Source organism: Schistocerca nitens, chromosome 5, assembly GCF_023898315.1.
Source record: "Schistocerca nitens isolate TAMUIC-IGC-003100 chromosome 5, iqSchNite1.1, whole genome shotgun sequence".
NCBI lineage: Eukaryota > Metazoa > Arthropoda > Insecta > Orthoptera > Acrididae > Schistocerca > Schistocerca nitens.
In genome coordinates this window covers 566,010,656-566,037,441 of record NC_064618.1, presented here as the reverse complement: position 1 = coordinate 566,037,441, position 26,786 = coordinate 566,010,656, and the positions used below count along the sequence as shown (strand labels likewise).

The following is a 26,786-nucleotide window of genomic DNA, read 5'->3' as shown; positions in this document are numbered from 1 at the left end:
TAGGAGCAGCTACATTCACTTCCCAACCATGTTAAAAATTACTTGTACAGCAAGTCTCCACACCAGTACATCTATTCCAACAGCTTAGAGTAATACTCAGTATTAAACAACTACAGTTTTCTTGTTTGAACACATTATGTGATTGAATCTCTTTGTAGGACAAGCAAGCAAAGTCTAACATTTTCGACACTTCGTGATATGATCGGTTGGTTTACAGTAACTTACCCCAAGAAAGAGCTAGAGCCCACCCTTCCCACCCTATTCCTCAGATTTTATATTTATAAATATTTTATTTTTCAGTAATCATAATTATTATTTTAACATTTCTATTAATAAATATTTACAACTACACAACATCAAATATACAGTATATATATACTTTTCTTTAGAGAGGAATTGATATCTAGCAGATATTAAAATGCACAAAATGCATAGCCCTGCTAATCTTATACAATTATGATATGTTTCCATGCACAACAAACGTGAGCATTGTGTTCTTTATAAACACCTTGAAATAATAAATTAATTTTCAAAGAAAAAATCCAGGTCTGAGGTGTATAGGTATAGGAAATATAGGCCTATAGCTGCACCTAACAATAAAAATAGACTGTGTTGGGAGCATAGCTCTATTGCACCAGCACTAACCATTGAGCAAGAAGAGGAGAGAGAGCACAGTCGTGATAGTCAGCATTCCGTACCAGCAAGTTCATTTCTGGCACACTCACTGTGATCACTTCTAACTTGCTTCCACTTCTCGAAAAAGTTGAAGATAGAGTACAGTAGATGAGTGATAAAAAGATTTCCAAATATTATTGAGAAATTATTTAACAATCTCACTTGTATGAACATGAAAAATGAATTAAAATAAACACACACAATGTGCATGACTTCCAACTGCCCAATCACAGTGAGTATCTATCACAAAAGTGCCTCGAATGGAGGAAGAGGCCAGAAAACCTGAAAAAAAAGGAATAAATTATGAGATAGCGTTTGAAAAAGTAAATGCTTTTGTTATAATTTTAATTCATTACAATATAATATAAAATATGTCTATGATAAGGTAGCACCACATCAATAATAAGCACTTTCATTCATAGGAAAACAATTTTATTTAAATAATTTTGAAAACAACAACAATTAAAACCAAAGCTGCAACAATTAACCATACCACCATATGGATGGAAGATAGGCAGGCAAGAAACAATAAAATCAAAATGTGTCGTTTATGGAGTAGGGTAGATTCTACCTTTGGATGTACTGTACAACATTCTGACATAAACAACCGAGATGAAGTAGTGGTTTTTCACATTTATTACTGTGGATATATAAATCATCTAGACCACTCTTACATGTAATGAAATGAGGAGATTTTGCCTCATGCTTCTGAAAATATTGTATTAATGCTCACACTTCTTGTCACCAACAAGAATGTCAGTGACTGATATATTGGACAGATCAATTCATTTAAATGCTGAGACAAGACTAATTCTTACAAGGTAACAATTAAAATAGATTATTAAAACACGAAGGATACAAATCAAAGACCTTGATTATGACAGGAATGAGGAAAAAAATCATGGTTATAGTGAAGAAAATTGAAGCAAAATGTTTAACCAATTGTCGTGATGGGTATGTACTGTTATGGATGACTGTTTCTGTAAAGTTTCTAACCTACATAGAAACCAGTTGCTGTATGTAAAAAACTGAGCAGGACTGAATACCACATCCTGTTGTGTAGTGTTGGTAAATACTAGTGTCCAAATCTTGGGTTAAATATTTACTGTCTGCTTTGAAAGTTTCTAAAAGTTAAGGGTCTGCAACTGATTTGACATAACCTCAACAGGTCATCTGAAGAGCTCTTTGAAAAATAAACAAACCACTGAATATTCGTGTGGTGTCAAACTGAAGTACTTTCACTTGATTGTAAGTTGTTAGAGATTGTTTGTGAGATGATGAAGGCTTTGGATCATCAATTTTCCTGATAATTATTTATATGTTGAACACTTCAGAATGTGCTTAATATAAAAAAGTAATGTCTATAGTGAAAGAAAGTAAACATTGACACCTCAGATGGAGCAGCAAAGGCCATACTATTCACAGATGACACTAGTGTGATAATAGGTGTACCAAAGCAAATGCTGCAAACTACTGATTAAGTAATAAAGAATGTCCATGCTTGGTTCATTGCAAACCGGTTGACACTAAATGTAAATGAAACAAATTATATGCACTTTGGGAAAATATGTCAAGATGTAATTCTTGATTTGTTGTTGGGTGACAAGGCCATAGACAGAATGGCATTAACAAAATTGCTGGGGATTCATGTAGATAAAATTTTAATTTTAAGCTGGCCGAAGTGGCTGTGCGGTTCTAGGCGCTGCAGTCTGGAACCGCGAGACCGCTATGGTCACAGGTTCGAATCCTGCCTCGGGCATGGATGTGTGTGATGTCCTTAGTTTAGTTAGGTTTAACTAGTTCTAAGTTCTAGGGGACTAATGACCTCAGAAGTTGAGTCCCATAATGCTCAGAGCCATTTGAACCATTTTTTAATTTTCATGACCACGTAATGGAACTTTTGCGGAAACTCAACTCAGCCTGTTTTACTCTTAGAATTATTGGAAATGTTTGTACTGCAGAGGGTGCCAGGGTGGCATATTTTGATTACTTTCAGTCTCTTGCATCATACAGAATAATATTTTGGGGTTCCATCACTTGCTGTCCAAATCTTTCTGTTACAGAAGAGAGCTATCCGAATAATAACACACAATCATCCGCAGACACAATGCAAACTCTTATTCCACAAGCTTAAAGTCCTAAGAATACCTTCCTTATATATCTACACAAATGTGTTTTTTATGTTAGGGCCACCTTGCAGATTTTCAGACAAATGCCAACTTGCATAACTACAATACCCAAAATAGCACAGCACTCCATATTCAGCGAACAAAAAGAACAGACACACAAACGCATGTGAGCCATATTGGTATAAAACTCTACAACAGACTGCCAGCCAACATCAGAAAGTTAGATGAAAACAGATTTAAAGTAGAATTTAAAGAATTTTTACTTGAACAATGTTTTTACTCGGTAAATGACTATTTAGGAAAATAAATAATTCTTATAATGTTTATATCAAGGTAAAATTGAAAACACTGTCTTTCATCCCCTAAGGTTTCTGTTAATTTTGTATATCTGATGGATAGCTGTTGAGTGTGGTAAAATCTTTACTGAATTATTGTAGTGAATATAAGGGCTTCCTCTTTAGGAAAGACAGAAGTAAAGCTTTAGAGCAAACAAACTATGCAGTTACAACACTGTTAGTATACATCTGTAAAAAGTTGTATTACTGTGTCTTGTATGACCAAGTATTATTCTTTGTACAGTTTTTTGTACAATTTTGTATGTTTTATTCTTTCTACTACTTAATGTAAAATTTTGTATGATCCTTTTCCATAAATTGTTTACCATAAATTGATGTACTTTTGGACAACATCCATACAATATTTATTGTCTATGGATGGATAAATGAATAAATATAAATAAATACTATCTGAGGTCTCAGCCAATATCCGGTCAGCCACACTTTCAAATATGTGCATCGCCAGTTACACCGTTGCATTTCCTAGAGCTGCCAACATAGCACGAGGGCACTGCCACGAATGATTACACAGCTGCCAATGACATGCAAGCATCCTTTCTCCAGAACTCCAGTGGCAGGTGTTCTTAAGTTTGAATATTCATGGACTGAGCCCATTTTGTGTGTTTGCCAGTTGAATAACATGTATAGACTTTCATCGTGGCCAGGGCTCAACCTCTTCAGAATAGATACTCTATTGAAGAGTGAGAGATTTATAAATCTTTTGTATCTGTGTATATTTATAAATTCAAATCTACTGTTAGCAATTGACACTGCAAATACAGCAGCAAAGTTATGTATTATTTTTACTATTTGATATCAGATGTAGAATAAATTAATATCTAAATTCTCTGTTCATGAACATCGCTCCTGTATCCCCTAAAGAACCACGCAGCATGCAAAGGATGTCATAACACTATATTGTTGAAGTGCCAAAGGATCGGGCCTGACTGAGGAACAACATCGGTAAATGTGATCTGCCCTGTGCCATTTTTTGGATGCTTTCAGATCCAGAGAGGAGAGACCAAGTGGTCCCTGATAATACACCCTGGGGATCAGCTATCAATTAACAGTTTATGTATATGGAATTAGGGAGGAAGTGGAGAGGAAGCTGCAAAATGACATCATTGAACCTTTAGAGAATCCTTGGTTCTCTCATTTTGTCGTTGTGAAGAAGGACAGCACACACTGTTTCTGTGTGACTACTGATGACTGGACAGAACCATGAAAAAAGATCTTGACCCATTGTCATGCACTGATCACATCCTAGATTCTTTGGAAGAGGCAAAGTATTTCTCAGTCACTGATATGGAGATGGGCTACACTTATACACCAACACATATACTCCATAATGGTATTTGTGTTTAATAACAAGAGTGAATTTAGGAGGAACTCAGCAATTCATGATCACAACACTAGAAGTAGAAATAATTTATGTATAAACCAAGCATCCCTCTCCAGGTTTCTGTCTGATATCCAGCAGCATTCCATTACAGAGAAAGTGAAAGAATATATCATTATACATTCCTTCTATAATTTATCAAAATATTTTATGGTGCAAAAATCTGTAATGGGTTACTGCTGGACCCCAAATAGGAAACAAAGTCCTCCAAATATTTTTAAATATTTTGGGACTTTCAATTTTCTGTCTGATATCCAGCAGCATCCCATTACAGAGAAAGTGAAAGAATATATAATTATCCATTCCTTCTATAATTTATCAAAATATTTGGAGTCAGGAATGTAAATATCATGTAAGCATAATATCTGTATTGCATAGATCCTGATTTGTAAGTATATAGACAGCTGATGGCAGGTTTGTGTAAAGTTACATAAATGCAGTGTTTAAAGTATCAGTTGAAAACAGCAGCTGGGTAGAGTTGGAGGAGAAGCAGAGACTTTTTTAAAAGTGGCTTTTTCTCTTGTAACATGCATATATAAAGTAGTTTAGAAGTAACTGTCAGTCTGATGAGCAGATCAGTACTAGTCATAATTTATTGTTAGTATACTTCACAGAGGTAGCGAGTTATGGTCACTTTTGCCTGCTGATGTAGAATTCAACTTTTTCTACTTCCCTGAAGCCTTTCCATGACTGGATTTATGGCACACAATTTATGAATGAATGAATGGATACATACTATGTCTACCTTATTTCAAGTACCTTGTGTTGTCTTGTTTCATTTATTGCACAATGCTTTTATGACATTAACTGAATTTTCTTTTGGTACTTGACAAAACATGACAACAATATTAAATAGGAAACTCATATTTCAGAACCACAGCAAAGTGTTTCCTATTTAATATTAGAATACTTTTACTTATGTCATATCTTTCTCAGATTTCCATTTCTCCTCATTACCCTGAATGACAGTAGCAATAAAGTGCAAGATGACCTAACATACTTCTTAATATGAGATTGTGTTTCCTGATTTTTCCCTTTATTATTTCTACTTGGGTTTTGTAGATAGTGTTAGGTATTTTCCTATCTCTGTACTTTATCTGCACTCTTTCCAGGTTTTCAAAATACATTTTCCACTTTACACTGTTATAAGACTAAAATTGATATGCTGATCTTTGCCCACAAATTCCATGTAGGTACCCTATTTCATTTTCTATTTTTTTTAAAATCTATTTCATATGTTCCGAGCACCAAGCCACAATTACCACCTTGGTTCATTTACTTTTTATAAAGCAAGTTTAGAGTATGAATTGCTAGACTGTTGTCTCTTGTATGTGAACAAATGAATAATACCATCAGTTGTGTATCTGTACTTATTATTCATTTAATTGTGGCCAGTTTTGGTGGTCCATTCCACCATTGTCAGGACCATAGATACAGTAAAAAATGCAGCATCTTAATATCGATATTAACTATTATGGAATGATTTATGTTAATTATGCTGCGCCAAACGATATTACCTCTGTTTGTGTTACCAGCAAAACCCTAAATGCGTAATGAAACATGTGTAGTTCACTTAGACTAATTGAATCACATAGTAGAAACATCCAAATAGGACAGGAAAAATATGTTAATGCAATGTTGCATCTAACTGTTTATGACATTCTGCACACTTCATCCAGTACTATGTTTTCACTAAGAGCCACCGGCATTGAATTAACATATTTTGCGGTAACCTGTTACTTCTGGGGTCACAGTATTACATTTCATTGTACAGATAGGACTCCTTACCCAATTCATTTTTTTGCCTATTCTGTTCAAAGTGGGAGTAATGTCTCAGTTAGTCACGTGTAACACTGCATTAACATATTGTATCTATCCTGTTTGGATGTTTCTACTATATAACTCAAACAATGGAAACTCCAGGTAGGAGCATCAACAATGTAGAAAAGACAGATTGCTACTTACATTAAAGATAACACACTAAGCATCAGACAGGCTCAGTTAAAAACCCAGTTACACATAAGCCTTTGGCCTCAGCCTTCATTGGAAAAAGAGAAACACGCACCATTCATTCACACAAGCAAGCACACCTCACACACACGACTGCCAACTCCAGCAGCTCAGGCCAGAATGTCCAAGGTGCTGGAGTTTGCAGTCATGTGTGCGTGAGGCTTGCCTGCTTGTTTGAATGAATGGTGTCTGCTTTTCTTTTTCCAATGAAGGCTGAGGCTGAAAGCTTTATGGTAAATAACAATCTGTAATCTGTCTTCTCATACACTACTATTTAATTCAATTTGTCTAACTGAATTATACATGTTTCATTACGTATATGTACCTTACTCAATATATGAGACAGGCAGCTCCTACCGAGCAGTTCATTTATTGTTCTACCCATTTGGATTTCAACAGTAAATATGAATGTTACAGTGGAACAGGATTTGTAATTATGCTCCTTTTAAGGTTTTAGGACTTCGCTGGTAACACTAAAATATGTAATTTTATTTGGTTCAGTATAATATTAGCTAACATAAGTCTGTCCCATAATACACTGTACAAAATAATTAAAGGATCACTTATTCAGAACCCCATAATTGGCCTCCATTGTGGCACAGAAGTTTTAAATTTGTCTCAGAGGTGCCTACAAACTTCCTCTATAATGCTGAAAAATTATGGAGCCCTATGACATTATCCTTGGGTTCAGTGATACTTCAAAAAGTAATGTACCAGCACATGTGAAAAAGAGGCCAGAGCTCAGAAGTTCATATGGGGTGTAAGGTGGGTTCATGATGTCATACTGGTACCAAAATTCACCACAATTCTGCCCAATGTCACTGTGGATGTGTCACAGAATGCGAAGGTCATCACAAATTTCACCCTGCCTTTTGATGCCTCTGCAATGGAGGTCACCCAGCATTGATATTATGCAGTTGTCTTGAAAGTGGCCAAGGAAAATATTTCAAACACACCACTGCTCATAATCAACATGAGACCACTTCATTGTAGCATCTATCATAGCCAGAAAAGGTGTAAATACAACAAAAAAATAAACTCAGCCACAAGGATGCTTAGTTCTGAGGAGCATTCTTGAACAATAACTTAAAGCAACATGTAATACACAGTAATGAAATGACCTTACTATTAACAATGTCTTCAAAATATAATGAAATGTGACTGAGAACAAGTTTGTTTTGGAAGAAGTAGAGTGTAAAATTAAGGAGAAAAGGACAACAACTAAAAATGAAATGTATAAAAAATGTAAATTCAATACAAACCATAAAGTTAGAAAATATATCTGGTGTCAGAAAAGTACTGAAAGTAGAAGCAATGAAATCATACCTTCTACTGTAGATCCTCCTCACATTTTGGAATGTCAAATATCTCTGCAAAGAGGGGAGGCAGCCTCAGTTTTGTCCAGTTGAGGCGAAACCATTCGAGGTGTGTTGAATGTTTAACACCAAGATTTCTTAGTTCTGGCAGCTTCACAAGCAGACTTGCAAACAACTGTGGATCACTTGCATGATTTCGCCCAATCTGGAAAAACATAAAAATAATAATAAATAAAAATAGAAATAACCTCATTTTATATAATGCTATTAAAAATATTTTCTCAATCAGTATATCAAATGTTTAAAAGATTTACAGTACTACTTTTCCAAGCCTTTTCCTTCTGCTGCCTTTCTCTGAATATTTCATTTGTCTGCTCCACAAAATTGAGGCTCATGAAAATCACATGTTTGGCAGATGGAGAAAATTGAGCACTGGAGTTGTGTCAATCACAACATAAAACAATTTAATGGCTACCTGACATTGTCAGCAGGGGAATGATTTCTTACTATGAAAAATATAGTCTACTTTTTAGAGAAGTTTTATTTGCCCAGACTGCAGTACTTACATGTATAGACTACTAGTTTTGGCAAATTTTAATTGTCATAGAAGTGTTGCATGGCTGCTTTCTCATCTTAGGAGTGCAGAAAAACATTGAAATAAAGTGTGGCCAACATTGGGAACAGCCTTGAGAGTGAAACTGTGAGGAGGATGCCAGTTCCTGAGTCACACACCAGCTCATGCAAGACAGAGAATTTCCACACTGTACTGGAAGGCTTGGTCAGCAATGTTAAGAGGAGGAAAATGTTTGAGGAGTCTTTGAGCTGGGATATGGATGAGGAATGAAGGATAAGTTGGTGTGACAGTACAGAAGCAAGAGAACACAGGGGCTCTTCCATCCATTACCAACATCTGCCTTCTGACACTGTGAGAATATTGCTTTGGCTATGGCAACACACAGTTATCTGTCAATGCAGACATTGCTCTGGACCCTTAATAGCTGCAGACCACCAAGCAGAGTGGCCGACTCACATTGCACAGCTCTGAGGCGACGCATCATCTCCACCCAATACCTGCCAGTATCACCACCACATAACAAATGTATTTGAAGAATGGTGAGATCATTCATTCCCCTTCCTTCCCCTTACTAACGGATTTGCATACGTGCCATGTCAAACTGGCCCTGAGATTTGCTTTTTTTCTTTGTGTGTGTGTAAAAGTTATTGAAATAAATGAAGTCATTTCATGTTTTATTCCTCTAAACAGTCTGTTCTATTGCTTATCAATCCCCCAATTTCATAACCTTTTGCGTTTGATTTCATTTAGTTATTGATATCACTTAATTATTGGCTCTCAACATGGCACAATCTCTTTAGTCATCTGCATGTCATTTCATGTCAGAGAAAGAGAATAATTCTCAGTTCACTATACTATGTACTGCACTGTTATCTAATCATTTGGTTGTTTTGTTTTATTGTAGGGTGCAAAAAGTTACCTAATCATGAATGTATAGGACTCAACTTACTGGAACCAATGCACCAGTTAGCGTGAGTATAGCTGGTATCAGATGTCAATACACTCAGTATTAGTAACACCTTATGTACCAAGTGTATTTTATCAGTAACTGTTGTGAATGTTTACCACAATTATGTTTTTATTACTTGATGGGTAATACTACACTGGTGTTGGTTCCAGTGAATTGAGCTCCTATGTTCATGACTAGATGACAGTGTTCTATGTAGAACGGCACAATGTTTGATTTATGCAGATGATCTGAAGATATCAATTAAAATTTTCTAAAACTAGTAGTCCACTTATGTAAGGAGTGCAGTCTGGGCAAATAAAACTTCTCTAACAAGAAGATTACATTTTTTTAAAACAGGGTAAAACAGCAAATTTTAAACATATAGGTTGCTACTAACCATATTGTGGAAGCGTTGAGTTGCACATAGGCACTTTAATCAGGCCATAGTGGCCAGAGGTAGTGGCCATGTGTGCGTGAATTGTGCTTTTGCGAATGTGAGTGTGCTTTCTATCTCTGAAGGAGGACATTTTTGTCCAAAAGATTAAATGTTCAGCAGTCTTTTCATTGTGCCTGTCTCCTTTATGTGGTGAACAACAATCTATCCTTTTCATAATATGTTGTTATTTCATCATGGACTTATGTATAAAACATTTTTCAAAATTAAAGCTTTCTGTAGAATTACACTACATTAGCAAAAAGAAGAGCAGTGAGAAAAGAATGCTGTGAATCAAAGTGTCATAGTCTTCTCTTATAGTTGTTATAAGCAAAATTCAGAAGCTGCTGATCTATTTCTAAATTTATTTTCTTTGCGAGGTTGGTCTCTCTCTCTCTCTCTCTCTCTCTCTCTCTCTCTCTCTCTCTCTCTCTCTCTCTAGGAAAGATTAAAATTTACTCATACCTGGACTTTGAGGGCATCAATAAGCCGGTCTTGGTGGTGCTCAACTGCTTTGATATCAGTTATACCAGTGCGATCAGCAGTTAGGAGCACTACGGCTGAAAACAGCCCAAGCTCTGTATCATTTAGAGCAAGCGCATTGAATGTCGATGCAAAATGAAATACTGAGGTAACGAAGTCAACCTGTAGAAGGGGTACAGTCACATGAGATACATTTGCTATGATAAACATTCACTATATTGTAGACAGGGTACAGGACAAAATTGTTCTTTACAGTAAAATCTATATAAACTGAGGATGACATGAAAATTGAAGTGTTCAAATGAATGTGGTACAATATCTTTTTTAAAGAAACAGTAGCAGAAGGCAAAATGAAGAAGGTGGTTAAAAAACAGAGGATGGGGCCAAAAGAGAAAGATATAGGTTTATGACTCACTCACTATGCATTCTACTGAGTAAAAAATGCGATTTTGAGACTTATGAAATTTTCTGCCCATACATCTGTAATTGAATACAGTGAACATGTATGTATTACTGTCTACATTTGTTAGTACAATGTTGTGGAATGAACAAGTTAGATGTTGAGAACCTGAATAAGTTCTTCTAACTAAGGATTTTTCCATCAGTAATCATGTTATATCAGTGTGGAGGTTTCTGAACTAAATACTTGGCTACAAAACTGGAAGTTTTGTTCTCAGTTGTAAATAAATAGTTGCAGAAAATGCTGTACAATATGGCATGTACAACTAAATTTAACAAAAGTGGTAAAAATTTCTAGCAAATTATGTAAAACAGAATTTTTCACATTTATTTGCTTTGGTAACATAATTTACCATAGGAAGAACAAAGAGTTATTATTGATCAAGTAACATACTGAATACAATTTACACATCTTGCAGCTATAATATTATAACACTAATTGGCATAGGTTTCCTTGTGTACAAACGTATCACTATTGTCACTTTTTTGAGAAAATACTGAATTAGTAATGCACTTGATTGATAGTATGTTTTCATGTTTGTGACTGAAATGATAATTGCATTTTCTGCTCAATATTTTGGCAACTAGCCTAATCATTGCAATTATTTGTACTCAGAGAAACTGAAGAAGATGACTAGTTTGTTTATCAAAATACTATAGCCAAAATACAATCATCAATTCAGAATCCTGAAAGTATACCTCAGGTCAATCATATAAAGAAAACCCCTAAAAATTCATAATGTATTTTATGTTAATTAAGTGAATTTATAGTAGCATTTTAACATTTGATGATCATTAATATTTCAAATGTCTGCTGCACAGAGCTTTAGTAAGTAAACAAAAATTGTAGATAAGACAATATTATACAATATTGCAGGTTTTGGTGTATCTATAACATATTTTTTGTGCCACTGATTAACATTTATGGATTTAGGCGTACACTGAGTGAGTATTTTATCATGTTTCATAAGTAGGATGAGAGAAAATAGTACGGTTTCACAGAAGTCATATATTTTTGTTGTCTGTATAATAGGATCTTCATTATGCAATCTGTCATACTGAGTAGCTTAATGCTATAACACAAAATAAAATATGTAAACTAAAAAAGCTGATTATAAACATTAAATATTGAAAAAATTTAACTAACTTAAACATATGACCCAAACAGGCTATAATTAAAAAAATATTATGTTTGATGATGATGATCTCATCATCATCATCAAACATATTTTTTAAAATATAGCCTGTTTGGGTCATACGTATATTCTACCCACATTTTCATGGTTCCTTTAATCACAGTTAACAGAACTGTATTCTGCCTGTATTGAATCCCACTAAACAGTTCTATGAACATTAAGTTAAAATGTAGAAACTGATACCGAGATGCGATTTATTTCACTAAATTTAAATAACGAAATCTGACATTTACGAACTGAAGGAAAGTGAGGTGTTTTAGCATTGAGTCAAGAAATCAATATTAGCTCTCTGTTTTATCAGCTATCTCTACAATCATACAGACGTTAATAGTGATTTACTTCTCAACATGATTGCTCAACATAAATATGTCACCATGATATATACTATAATGGTTTCAAACTATGATGGAAAGGAATGAATAAATGAATGTACAGGTAACTGTAGAGGAAGAATTGAAAGACCAGAGGAACATCAAGAGGGAAAAATGAGAAAGAAGTGAGAACAGTGAGCTGAATTTTAGTAGCAGATAACAAAGTCAACTGTATTCTTCTTTGTGTCTTGTTACTGACAGATGCATGTAAAAGTTTCCATAACATGGAGATCATTTTACTTACATCATACATCACTTCCATCTGCTGCTTAGTAATGTATGTTCCATCTGAGAAGGTGAGTGAAGAGTCAGATGTTAGCCGAGAAACGTGAGTTAACCATATTTCAAAGAAACCAACTTTGATAAGTATTAGCTGATCATCTTGACTCAGATCACAGAAACCTGCACACACAACAGTATTTTAATTAGTATCATATATTACATATTTCATTCATAATCCAATAACCTGTTTTACATAATAAATAATCATATTTTATAAGAGATTACTGTGAGACAGTAAATTAGCTCAAAATGGGACTAGTGAAGAAAAAAGTGGTGGGAATTAAGTCTGTAAATATCATTTAGTGATACTGATCAATGTTCGTTCCTTACCAACAATATGTATCAACAACAGCCATTGTTATATCAGTTTGTTACTGTCATACATTACAAACACATTCAGACCCTCTGGTGCATGGCATTCTTCAATGGTCAGAAATTAAGGAAAGTCATGCTGCACTCTTGGTTGCCAACAGTTTGCAAAAAGTCTGAGAGCTGATCAATTCTTTGTCATCTATTCCAAGGAGTTCAAAGGTACATCTCCAATTACTCATTTATAGTTATTGTTGAATCTTGTGAATAAATATACACTTATTGTTATAGATTGTTCGAGCTAATATGGCACAGGATCATAGCAATAATGAAAATGTATGCTATCAAGTGGTAAAAAACTGAGATTGTCAGTGTGAAAAATGCTAACATGTTTATTGAAAAATGTGGGAAAATGGTCACGTTGGAAATATTCCTGCTCCTTGGTACTGCACCATTTCATGACAGTTCAGTGAAATGACTAACAATCCCTGTCTCCTTATTTTAATCATAAGGGTAACTATAATCATAATGGAAGTTTTGACTGTGTCAAGAAGAATACCATTTTGCTTTGTAGAAGTGTTATTGTGATGAAGATGCAGGTGTAATGCATGCTGCCAAATAAGGTTATATGCAGTATTAAAATAATACAAACATGAAAATGTGAACACAGTATTCCTCAGAAATTATCTTCAGCAGTAAATGTTATGTTACTGGATGGTCGGTCAGTTACATACACTCAATAGCCTAGTACTATAAACTAGATTTTATCATGCTGTGAACTACTAGAATAAACATTAGTAAAATTTAACAAGTTGGTTTTGTATATGGGCAAATATATCTAATATCTAATACTGAATGTGATTACAGCCTCTCATACCAGTGAACAAAAACATAAAATTCAAAGATCAGAAACACTTCAAGAACAAATGAGATACTGGAAATATCTTGCATAATCTCTTTTACTGATACTTATTTATTCACTGACTATGCCATTTTGTCCTCGCCTAAGCTTCAATTAGCTCTTGGTTTTAGTTTTCTTCATTGTAGTAGCTTGCCACCAATGTCACTCCACATTTCTTCAATGACACTATTTCTTCTTCCTTAAATAATTTTCTTCAGCTTCCTTCCCATATATTTCTTATGTCTGTGCCCGATGCATTAATCTCTTAATATTTACAAGTACTTCTGATCTCTGATATGGCAGACAACTTTTTTGCATTTGTATCCAGTTCATTCAGTATATTCTGTATGTTTTTCACCTCAGGATTCTAAATAGGCTTAACAATTTGACATGATTTTTAACTTATGTTGATTTTCTCAGTTCTACGACAGCCTTAAGAAGTCTCAGGAATTTCCAAGCATTTAACAGAGACCTCATGATTAATTTAGTATACTGCGTTTTCATGAGGGACCTTATCTTACATGCCTTGAAGTTTCTGGGAAAGAGGCACTATACTTGGTGGGTATAATAACATGCAACCACTTTATGCAATGAAACGTATTTATTATGATATATTGATGCAAGTTTGTAATTTACTAATGATCACAATGGCGAGAGAAAACAGACTGAGTCAAAGATGGTATCACTCTGAGCCGTGGCAGTTTAGTCAGACTATCAATGTCTCAAGGCCGGAGGCAGTGCGATGTTGCAGATCCTAGAGACCACATAGTGCCACAGGCAGTGAGGACAAAGCAGAGGTTGGCCTGGTTGAGAGAGAGGGATTGTTGGGTCCCACACTGTAGAGGAACGGTGTGCGATAAGTGGGATGTGATAGAGAGGTGACTGTTGTTGTTGACAGAAGCCATTATGTTGTCTTCATCAGCATTGTGTGAAAGGAGGAGAGAAGAGTGATGTGGACAGTTGCTGAATCATTGAGTGTATGTGGAGCAGCAAGGAGAATGAATATGGTGCTGTCTCAGAGTTGAAGAGAGAGACCCTCAAAGCAAAATGCAGATATGTCAGCTGTGAAGATGGAAACACTGGGAGAAGAGTGAGGTGACAACAGTATACAGATTACACAGGAAGAGGGCACATTGTTCAGCAGGGAGTCATCAAATGGAGTAATGGCACCAGTGAATAAACAGGAAAAGGTGAAGGCATGTCCATGGATGCCATCTCAGAACTGGATATTGACAGAGGGTCCTTATGAAGGGGTCCAAGCAGAATTTAACTCAGTTAAGTGACATGGTCTGATGTTTCCCATTGAGGCAAATATGTAAATATGTAAAGTGTTATTCATGCACTGAAGCAACCTGTGGGGCTAAAGTAAGGAAATTGTAATCCTGCCTGGACCATGTCATCTCAGAGTATAATGAACTATCATTGTTCTAGGTCTTGTGCATATGAACACTCACAGTATGGTTTGAGCATACAGAGGTGAAGTGCAGATGTTGGCAGTGTGTGAATGGACAAGCTTGACTAAGGCAGGGAGCTCGGCAAGGAAAAGGAGGTCAGAGTCTTTGACAAACTCGGTAAGGAGTAGCAAAGGCTTAGGTCTCTGGTAATGGCTGCTCATTGGTAAATGCAACATGGTATGATGTCAGATGGATTCCCTTGGTGATAACTTGACCAAGGAAGGTAACACTAGCACAGCACAGTTGTGATTTCTCATGGTTAACCTCCCCATCATGGTCAGAAAGTACTTTAAGGACCTGTGTTAAGTGATGAGAATCTTGTCAAGATAGGTATAGCAAAAAGATAGGGGAAAAAGTATGGAGTCAATAAACTGTTGCCACATATGAGTGGTGTTCTTGAGGCTGTATGGTGTAAAGCAGTATTAAAACAAGCCAAATGGCATAATGATAGCTTTTTTTGGTAACTTGTCTTTGTACATAGGGATTTGAATGCGCTTTGTGACAGTCAGTCACATTAAAAATCTAAGTGCTGTTGAGTTGTTGAGTAAAGAATTGTACATTGGGAATAGGTTAGTTGTCCATAACGATACAAGTATTGAGCTTGCAATATTCCTTGAACAACTGGCATTTAAGAGTCCATGAATGGCTGCTTTCATATGACACAGTTTTTCAGCGGTTAGGCATCAAACCTTGTAACGGTCTGGGGGACACTCTGTAGTGGATAACCTATGGCAGGTACCATTTGCGATCACACCAATGAGAGAAGTTTGAGTACATGGGGGGAACACATACATATCAAGATGAGATAGAAGTACCTGAACGATAGTCTGAATGTCCTGAATTAAATGAAGAATGGTTGGAGGTGAGGGAGTGAGAGATGCGGAGGCAGAACCGGTGGCCATAAAGTGGAGAGGCTGTTGACCATGTGAAGAGCACATGCCAGGTTGGCTGATGCATTGGCGATCAGCTAATGAAGAATATTGTTGTGTCAATCTTGTAGTGCTGAGTCCGATGCTCAGCTAATGAACTGATGAGCTTAGCTGTCAAATGGGAGCACTCAGGGGTAGTGTGAAATAGGGGGTCATATTGAACCACAGGTGGGGGATGGGGAGGGGGGAGGAGGGGCCAAGGAGTCAGGAAGGCATGTGTCAATTGCATGATAGAGTAAGGCATCCAAAAGCAGGTCGGGAGAGAGACCAAAATGCTTAAGGAAATCGATCCCGCGAATCGGGCCATCTACATCAGCAACATGCAGGCTTCAAGGGAACCGTAACTGTGGCACAAGGAAGAAGGCTTGAAGGAACACAAGGGTGAGGAATTACAATGGCATCCACCTGGTGTTGGCTAAAAATGTGAGGTTTCTGGTGGAGTCCAAGACATAGAGTCTGTTGCTGGGAGGAGTGATGTGAATAACAGTGCCCTGTAGCATCACCATGAGCCATGGCATCTAGATTGGCCCTTATGTTGAGTTTGGGAAGCTGCTGGGGAGTGATGGGTCCTTCCTGCATTGCCAAAGCTCATGTGGTACAATCACAGTGGATATGCAGGATATGGAGTGGGCTGTGATGTAATTGAGCAGTCCCATGAGCTGTGTTGTCCACCAAGGCAAACCATGTTTTTGGGTCTCTGTGAAGCCAGGGAAGTTTGGGAAATATGTCTGCAGGAATATACTGCAGCAAAACAGGGTAGGGCATGGGCTGATGAGCTGATGGCAAAGGGGTAGATAGTTGAGGAGGGACACTGTCAGTGGCAGAATTGTGATGCAGAGCAGCAGACGAGGTAGGCAGAGGATGCGGTGCGTCACTGAAGGCCTGTGAGGTTGGTGGGCGGGCCCTGTCCACACATCACACATGGCATGGTTGGTGTGGAAGGTAACCCAACCAGTGCAGATGGGTCAACTGTGGTCACCAGAGAGTGGTTCGGGAACTTTGTAGGAAACAGTTTGGATGGGCCAGTAGAACATTGCACCATGTGCAGATAAACAGAATTCACAGGCTGCTGAATCAGTGGAGATGGAGGCAGGTGAGGCAAGCTGATGAGGTGATGTGACTACACGCTTTAAATTATGTGGCACACAGTCTAGATAGGCTAAATGAAGCTGAAAACACATGTGTGGTTTAGAACATACTGGCATGAGTATCTGTGTTTTCACCATGGTGGTGTCAGACAGGTGAGGTTAGGCACTGGAACACCACTATGAAGTGAATTTAATTTGTACATGAATCTGGGAAATGTGATGAAGGCAGAGTTTGTGCTTTGCAGTCAAAGCGCTGGGAATGTAGAGTTCGAGTCACAATGCGGCAAGTGATCCATTGCTTACAGATCTTAGCATGAAACTGATAATGCATAACATGTCTTTTGTGAACAAAAGAAATATTTTGGGATCAGCAAAGAGTGAACATGGTGAATATAATGACACATGACCACTTTAGGTAATGAAACATATTTATCACAATCCACTGATATAAAGCTGTAACTCACTAACAGTCAGAATGATGAGAAGAAACAGACTGAGTCAAAGATTATGTCACTGACCTTTGCAGCAGTTTAGTCAGACTTTCGGTAGTTGATCTGCAAATGATGGTCACCACAAACTAATAACAGGTAGAAATATAAATTTCATTTCTTTTTCATGATCAGTGCCATTTTTGTCTATAGTTATTGCATGAATAATCTTGTTATTTGTGAGTTTTCTCCAGCAACTTGTGTCTGTCTTGATTGGACTTTATGTATGCCTTTCCCTTTGAACACCTATACATCTCATTCATATTTTCCTATTTCTTGCCTCTCAACTTTTCCTACTGAAGTTATCAATCACTCCTTTTATTTTCTACCTCTTAACATCCATCATTATCTTTAGGCTTTAAAAATATATAAACTCATAGTTGTGAATTAGTTCTACAATTGATTCATGATTTTTTAAAATTATATCTCATATTGTGAAATTAGACCATCACATCAGGATATTTCAAACAGGCACATTTAAAATATACTCACATGAAGCTTTTGGCCACAGCCTTCAACAGTAAAGAGAGAGACAAACAAAATTCACACATCCACAAGCAAGCACACCTCACACACACATGACTGCCAACTCCAGAATCTCAGGCTGGATGTAACATCACATGGGATGCAAGCAGCAATCTGAAGGGGAAGGGGAAGGGAAAAGGGAAGGGGAAGGGAAAAGGGAAGGGACAGTACTGTACAGGTGGAGAGAGAGAGACAAACACCACCGTCTAGTGGAGTGTGCAGGGCCTAGACCCCGAGAGGTGCAGTGTCAGGAGGTTGTGGGGCAGGCTGGTGGGGAAAAAAAGGAACACAAAATGAGAGGAGCAGGGAAAGACGGATGGATGCAGTGGCAGAGGGCTGCAGATAAGCAGGGTGGGAGGCAAGAATGGGGAGGAGATGATAGGACGCAGGGGGTGGAAACTGTTGGATGGAGGGTGTGGGGACAGTATCTTACCCTGAGGTTTGGGTCAGGATAATTATGGGAGTGCAGAATGTGCTGTAAGGATAACTCCCATCTGTGCAGTTCAGAAAAGCTGGTGGTGGAGGGAAGGATCCAGATGGCTCGAGTAGTGAAGCAGCCATTGAAATGAAGTGTGTTTTGTTCAGTTGCATGTGCCACAGGGTGGTGTACTTTGCTCTTGGTCACAGTTTGGCAGTGGCCATTCCTGCTTGTGGACAGCTAGTTGGTTGTCATACCAATACAAAAAGCTCTACAATGATTGCAGCAGAGCTGATAAATGCCATGGCTGCTTTAACAGGTGACCCAGCCCTTGATGGGCTAGGATAACCTGTGACAGGACTGGAATAGGGAGTGCTGGATGGGTGAATTGGTCAGGTTTTGCACCTGGGTCTTCCAGAGGGATATGATCCTTGTGACAAGGGGTTGGGTTGAGAGTGGCATAGGGATGGACTAGGATGTTGTGGAGGTTGGGTGGGTGATGGAACACCACTTTAGGAGGGGTGGGAAGTATTTCAGGTAAGATGTCTCTCATTTCTGGGCGCGATGATAGGTAACCAAAGCCATGGTGAAGGATGTCGTTCAGTTTTTCCAGTCCAGGGTGGTACTGGGTGATGAAGGGGTCACCCTATGTAGCTGGTTTTTGGGGTTGGTGGTAGGATTGGGATTGTATGGGAAAATGGCATGGGAGATCTGTTTGTGGACTAGGTCTGGGGGATAGTACCTGTCTGTGAAGGCCTCGGTGAGACCCTCAGTATACTGAGCAAGGGAGTTTTTGTCACTGCAGATATGCCATACCTGGGTAGCCAGGCTGTCCCATCAGGGGTTGGGTCACCTGTGAAAGCAGCCATGTCATTTGCAAGCTCTGCTGCAATAATTGTACCGCTTGTTATATTGGTATGACTACCAACTAGTTGTCCACCAGGATAAGTGCCCAACGCCAAGCTGTTGCCTAGAGCAAAGTAGACCACCCTGTGGCACAACATGCAGCTGGACATAAAACACTTAATTTCAATGATTGTTTCACTACCCAAGCCATGTGGATCCATCCCTCCACCTCCAGCATTTCTGAACTGCACAGAAGGGAGTTATCCTTACAACGCATTCTCCACTTCAGTAATCATCCTGGCCTCAACCTATGGTAACATACTGTCACTCCATCCTGCACCCAACAGTTTCTACCCCCTATGTCCTATCATCCCATTTATTTGCAGCCCTCTGCCAATGCATCCACCCATCTTTTCCCACTCCTCTCATTTTTTGTATCTTCCCCCCCCCCCCTCTCCCCTTGCCCCACAACCTCCTGACACTGTGCCTGTTGGAGTCTAGTCCCTGCACACTCCAACAGACAGCATTTCTCTCTCTCCCCTCTTGTACACTACTATCCCTTCCCCTTCCCTTTCCCCTCCCCACCCCTCCAGGTCTCACATGATGTTACATTCCGGCCTGTGGTGCTGTGTGTGTGTTTTCTCTTTACTGATGAAGACTATGGCTGAAAGCTTCATGTGAGTGCCTTTTAATCATGCCTCTCTGCAACTTGATGTGTCTTTTTTACTGTAAGTAGCAATCTATCTTTTCCAAAATCAGGGTGTTTGTATCACTGATGGACATCACTATCTTTTTGTAGCTATTAACTGAGAATGAGAGCTCATTTATGTAAATCAAATAAAATCAGTGGTCCAGTCCAGATTTGATTTTTAACAATTCTGAATTTATTATTATACCTGCTCCTGTTATAACAACTCCTTGTCCTGTAGTATTTAATAGAGTCTAAGTAAGTCAAGTTTTTATACATTTAGTGCAGTCAAAAGTTTTTGCAAAGTGCAGATAATCTCCCCTGGACACATTTTACAACACAGTACCTATACAATTTTATTGATGAAACTGAATACAGTTTTCTCTGAAGAGATCCTTTACAAAACTAAAGTTTGTTGTGTCTCATTGGGTCTTCATCTGAACATGAGTGACAATTATATATTGGTTTTTGCAAGTGGCTTAAGAACCCACCTGGCACTCTTTTGGCAAATTCAACAACCCTTTGCACACTGGGTGTCACATGCTGAGCAAACTGCTGCCAAAGCCATACACGATGCTGTTCCAAAGACTCAGCAGTTGATGAGGCAACCTCAGATGTTTCCGTACTTGTTCCACCTGCCACAGAAACCTGAAACATAATAGTCAATGAGTTTTTCAAATGATACTAACCAGAATGCTGAGATAAATCATACAATTGTATAATGTGGTTTGCAATTTATTGCTCCATATTTATTGATGAGCAGATATACTTAGTTTGTTTGTTATAATTGTTCATGAACAGTAAACATCAAGAAAATGATACATTCTATATAATTACTCTGCTGGTTTCTTTGTCATTAATACAACTGTATGCTTTAAAGTTCTGGCAGATTTCATTCAAATGCTACAGCTTTTTAAACATTGATAGAGGAAGCTGTGCACAACCAGATGATTAATCTTCTACAGAAGAAAAATGATTAATGCTTTAATTTTCTCTATACATTTATATACTTCTCAAATCTGGTCATTACTTCTGGCGATTTTTATTCATTGCCGGCTCTCATAGTGATTTCTACAACTGGCTTCCCTCAGTATCACTAGTATTCTCATATATTGTACTGGAAGTCTGGAAGAGAGGGTCTTGTATACAATTAAATATGTTATTACAGACATTTGAAGTATATGAAGTGTTAACCACCAGACTGGGAGACCTTTAAGGTCTTACAAATAAATCTAAATTTCAAAATAAAGTTTTTTTATGGTGTGACAGTTCACATAAAGGGTGTAATGGGTATAAGTGCAGATACTTTTATGAATGATACCTTAATATGTACACACATCAGCGTGTTGCTTGTTTTTTCTCTGTGTTGAATACTCTTCCCACAAACATGCATCATAATTTACTACCTGATGTTTTCTACATGGTCATAACTGCACCACTAAGTAGACTATGCCCGTCAGACTAACTGTTTTACATCCACGCGTTCACACTTCAATGCCTGACCTGCTGCCCAGGAGAAAATAAACATTAATGACTTGCTCTTGCCACATGTAGTTGGAGATACTAACCAATCTAAAAACATACTGTTTCTAACAGCTGTAATTATAAGTCAGCAAATAACATAAATACTGATATAATGTTGTTCAGTAAACCATTCTCAGTCACTAATAAAAATATCTGCACTTATACCTGTTACATCCTGTGCAGTCCATATCTTTTTTTATTGTTTAATACTTGTGTTATTTGTTAGAGAGAGGAGAGAGAGAGAGAGAGAGAGAGAGAGAGAGAGAGAGAGAGAGAGTGTTGTGTGTGTGTGTGTGTGTGTGTGTGTGTGTGTGTTTTAAATGGTAATTGGTGTGGATGAAATAGCAATACAAATAATATTCTTGTTAAAGTTTGTAGTAAACATTTCTGAAAAAGGTTGAGACTGCAAGTAAAATACAGTTGCACATCACATAACTGGATAGAAACTTTACAGTATTGCAGTATTGGTCTTCGTATTGCATGTAGGGTTGTCAACAAGAAATAACACATCATACTGAGAACATGTTTATTGAGCAAATATGAAAATACAGATGCATCTGAACTGTGTGTCTAAGCAGAGAATATTCTTATTTACCCACACATAGAATGTTGTAGGAAATTATATTATTCCATAAATACATAAGTCCTAAAAATCACAAATTGTAACTGTTGAAAAATTGCATGTGTCAGATACTGAATCATCGACCCACATTCTGCCGGCTTTTTCAAAAATATTTGAAAAGGTTTTGTTCAGACATCTTCTTAAGCATCTGTCTGCAAATAATATATTGTCCAAGTAACAGTTTGGTTTCTTTAAGGGTTCCAACATAGGAAAGGCCATTTAAACATATAACGGGGAAGTACTTAATTCATTAGATAACAAATTAGAGACTACTGGCATTCTCTGCAACCTGTAAGAAGCCTTTGACTGTGTGAGTTACAGTATTCTCCTAAGTCAATTAGAATATTATGGTGTCACTGGCAGTGCTGCAAAATGGTTCAAGTCTTACCTAACAGGAAACAAAGGGTGTTGTTGGGAATTATGATGATGATGATGATGTTTGGATTGTGGGGCGCTCAACTGCGCGGTTATCAGTGCCCGTACAAATTCCCAGTGTTTCCTTAGTCCAATTTTGCCACTTGCATGAATGGTGATGAGATAATGAGGAGAACACGAACACCCAGTCATCTCGAGGCAGGTGAAAATCCCTGACCCCGCCGGGAATCGAACCCGGGACCCCATGCTTGGGAAGCTGTTGGGAATTAATCACATGTGCCCTTCCTCAAGGTTCCATCATAGGTCTTCTGCTTTTTCCTGTGTACATTAATGACCTCTCATCTGTTACGTTACCAGATGCTAAGTTTGCTTTCTTTGTAAGTTTGTTCTGTTTGAAGATGATACAAACATTGCAATAAATAGCAAATCAAGTAACGATTTAGAAATGGCTACTAATCAAATTTTCACCGACATTAATAGATGGTTTAAACCTAATTCACTGTCATAAAACTTTGAAAAGACCCACTATATGCATACTTTTCTTACTTTCTTTCTGTTATGTTATATTGGTTCACATTTTGGGGTAGCTTTTCAAACTGAGCAAAATTTTTTAGATGCAAAAGTTTGCAATAAGACTAATCTGTGGTGTAAATTCAAGAACATTATGTAGAAACCTGTTCAAGGAACTGAGGTATTCTAACCATTGCTACTCAGTACATTTATTCATTAACAAAATGTGTTGCAAATAATATGTGTCTATTTCCAACCAGTAGCTCAATACTAGGAATAAGAACAATCTACATAAGAACCTAATATCAATACTCAGAAACAAACATTTTTAATAATTTGCCAGCAACCATTAAAAGCTTGGTTTCAGTTAAAGAACAGTTTAAACAGTGTTTGAAAGACCTTTTGATAGACAACTCCTGCTCTGTAGGTGAGTGCTTAATAGGGACTATCAGACCAGCTTTAGTAAAATTGTCTGTTAGATTTCAGTTTTAAAAGCACTTGGTCACAACATTCAAGATTAGGTATTTTGTTTATGATTAATTTATGAAAATTGCATAACTATGTTTCATTCTGACAGTGTATTAATTCTGTAAATGCTACCAGTTCCAGGGCACAACAAGAGAAAGCAGATGCTATACTAAATTTTCTGCAGCCTAAGGCAGTTAAAGAATTAGGATGATTTCTTGGTTTAATCAATTTTTAACATAAGTTTGTTCACATTCATACCTTCCTAACTGCATCATTGAATAAATTCTGCATGGTTCACCAAAGCCTAAGGACAAACTCTAGAGGAAAAGTGAGGCCGAGATGGCGTTTACCAAGTTAAGGACTGTCATCACAGAAGCTACATTGTTAGCACACCCAGTTCCACAGGAACCTCTTGCCCTGATGGTAGAGGTGTCTGTGACTGCAACTGATGCTGCACTGCAACAACAAATAGATCAAACACTGGCAGCCCTTAGCCTTTTTTAGTAAAATGTTATTGCCATCTCAACAGAACTGATCCACCTAAGATTACAAACTGAATGCTGCGTATGCTGCTATTAAGAAATTTTGTCAACTGTTGGAGGGACAGCAGTCCACTCTCATCACAGATCACAAGTCACTAACATATGCTTTCCACCAGTGTCCTGAGAAAGCATCATCACTTTAGCTGCAGCATCTCGACTATATCAGACAGTTTACTACCAATATTATTCATGCAGAAGGAGAACTGAACGTGCTAGCTGATGCTCTCTCTTAGATCAAATCGATCACTGATGCAATTGATTTTGGAGCTCTCACTGCACCACGACAATCAGATAGTGAGCTATGAGATTTTTTGGCACAACCATCGGGCCTATAAGTTCACCATATTACACTGCCATTGTCAACTGCACTGCTGTATTGTGACATCACCACTAACAAACCATGACCATTTGTGACCACTGACTTTTGCCAACAGGCAATCACCTCTTTACATAATATGCCACTGCCTGGAGTATGAGCCACTACCAGCATGGTGAAGTGAGCTTTTGTCTGGCCACATGTGGACAAATATTGCAAGCAGTATGTGTGACATTGAGTGGCCGTCTGTCAACAGAATAAAGTTAGCTGGCAAGTTAGGTCACCTCTTGGCATGCTTCTTCCCTCAGATCTTAGATTTGAACATGCCCATCTAGATCTCGTAGGAACTCTCCCACCACCGGAAGGATCCACCTACTGCCTTACAGTCACTGACCATTTTACACACTGCCTGACGTGTTCCCAGTCACTGGCATTATTGCCAAAACCTTCATGACTGTGTTCTGCCAGGGATGGATTGCCCATTTTGGTGTATATCAACAAATTGAAACACACTAGGGAAATCAGTTTGAGTAACATCTGTTCAAAGCACTTGCTGTCCTATTGGGTATGAAGTGAATTAGTACTACAGCTTACTACCTGGCATGTGCTGCCAACTGAAAGTGTTGATTCAATGACACAACTCAAAGCAGCAGATGGAGATGTTGCCTATGGTCCTTCTGGGTCTGTGCATCACTGAAAGAAGACCTGAAAGCCATGAATGCTGAACTTGTTTGTGGTCAGTCAATATGTCTTGCTGGTGTGTGCTTTGCCAACATGCCGAACAACTGCATTGACCCATCAGATTTTGTGCAAAAGCTGAGTACACAAATCTGTTGACTGTGCCCCACTGCTCCAAGGGATCAGCAGATCCTTTTGTTTTTGATGAGCTACATAGGGGCTACTGCGTTTTCATATGGCATGATGCTATACACTACTGCAGCCACACTACAATGGACCTTACCATGTCATCAATAGCAAGGAAAAGACATTCAAAGTCAATGTGATATGCACACCAATTACCATCACCATTCATAGGTTCAAACCAGGTTTCAATGCATCCTACACTGGTATGGACTCATCTACAGACGCAATGGACTTTATCAACGCTCCAGCCACTCCACCACCTGTCACAGATCAGCCCTAAGGAAAAAAATGTTCAAATGTGTGTGAAATCTTATGGGACTTGACTGTTAAGGTCATCAGTCCCTAAGCTTACACACTACTTAGCCTAAATTATCCTAAGGACAAACACACATGCCCATGCCCGAGGGAGGACTCGAACCTCCGCCAAGATCAGCTGCACAGTCCATGACAGCCCTAAGAGATGTTGAAGGCTACCACTACTGTACCATCAGCAGCCTGTGCACAAATCTTTGTTATACAGTCTGGACAACATGTCTGATTCAACAGAAAACATGATTGATACTAAGGGGGAGTGGTGAAGTGTAGTGTTATGTTCAGTATAATGCTATGTGCAGGTGATTACCATTTTAATGACTATCTTGGGCACCATTGCTGACAGGTTTTCTCTTTGTTTTATGTGTGTTTCCTTCTCTTGTTAAAGTGCTATTAAAAGGAGACATATGAGGTATGGTTTGATTTTAATGTTGCAAATAAAATTATTTCACCTAGTCCCACGACAAACTTTTTCCTGTTTTCATTTGTGCATTCTTTTTTGAATCAAGAGTGAAACAGTTTCCAATTACTTAGGATTTTCTGAATTTTGTTATTAAATCACAGTGTGTCTTTTCCAACCTAAATCCACATACTGGCTTATGCCTCTCCAGAGTGTGATTTACAATCTGTTAAATGCTGTTTCTTCAAGTGGTGGGTTGTTATTACATCTATATACCAGCAGTCTGATCATATACAGGGTGTTTCAAAAATGACCGGTATATTTGAAACGGCAATAAAAACTAAACGAGCAGCGATAGAAATACACCGTTTGTTGCAATATGCTTGGGACAACAGTACATTTTCAGGCAGACAAACTTTCGAAATTACAGTAGTTACAATTTTCAACAACAGATGGCACTGCGGTCTGGGAAACTCTATAGTACGATATTTTCCACATATCCACCATGCGTAGCAATAATATGGCGTAGTCTCTGAATGAAATTACCCGAAACCTTTGACAACGTGTCTGGCGGAATGGCTTCACATGCAGATGAG

General features: G+C 37.9%; 1 protein-coding gene across 1 annotated transcript in view; it reads right to left on the bottom strand.

Annotated features, from left to right (window-relative positions):
- Window positions 1-445: 445 nt before the first annotated feature.
- The window catches only part of LOC126260583 (ecdysone-induced protein 78C), a 210,265-nt gene continuing 183,924 nt past the window's right edge, over window positions 446-26,786 (bottom strand). The window contains exons 6-10 of the mRNA XM_049957919.1: window positions 20,749-20,905; window positions 12,574-12,731; window positions 10,286-10,465; window positions 7,875-8,069; window positions 446-957 (exon numbers count right to left, since the gene is read on the bottom strand). Coding sequence (XP_049813876.1) covers window positions 7,878-8,069; window positions 10,286-10,465; window positions 12,574-12,731; window positions 20,749-20,905 — 687 coding nt within the window. The 3' untranslated portion in view covers window positions 446-957; window positions 7,875-7,877. The remainder of the gene's footprint in view (window positions 958-7,874; window positions 8,070-10,285; window positions 10,466-12,573; window positions 12,732-20,748; window positions 20,906-26,786) is intronic.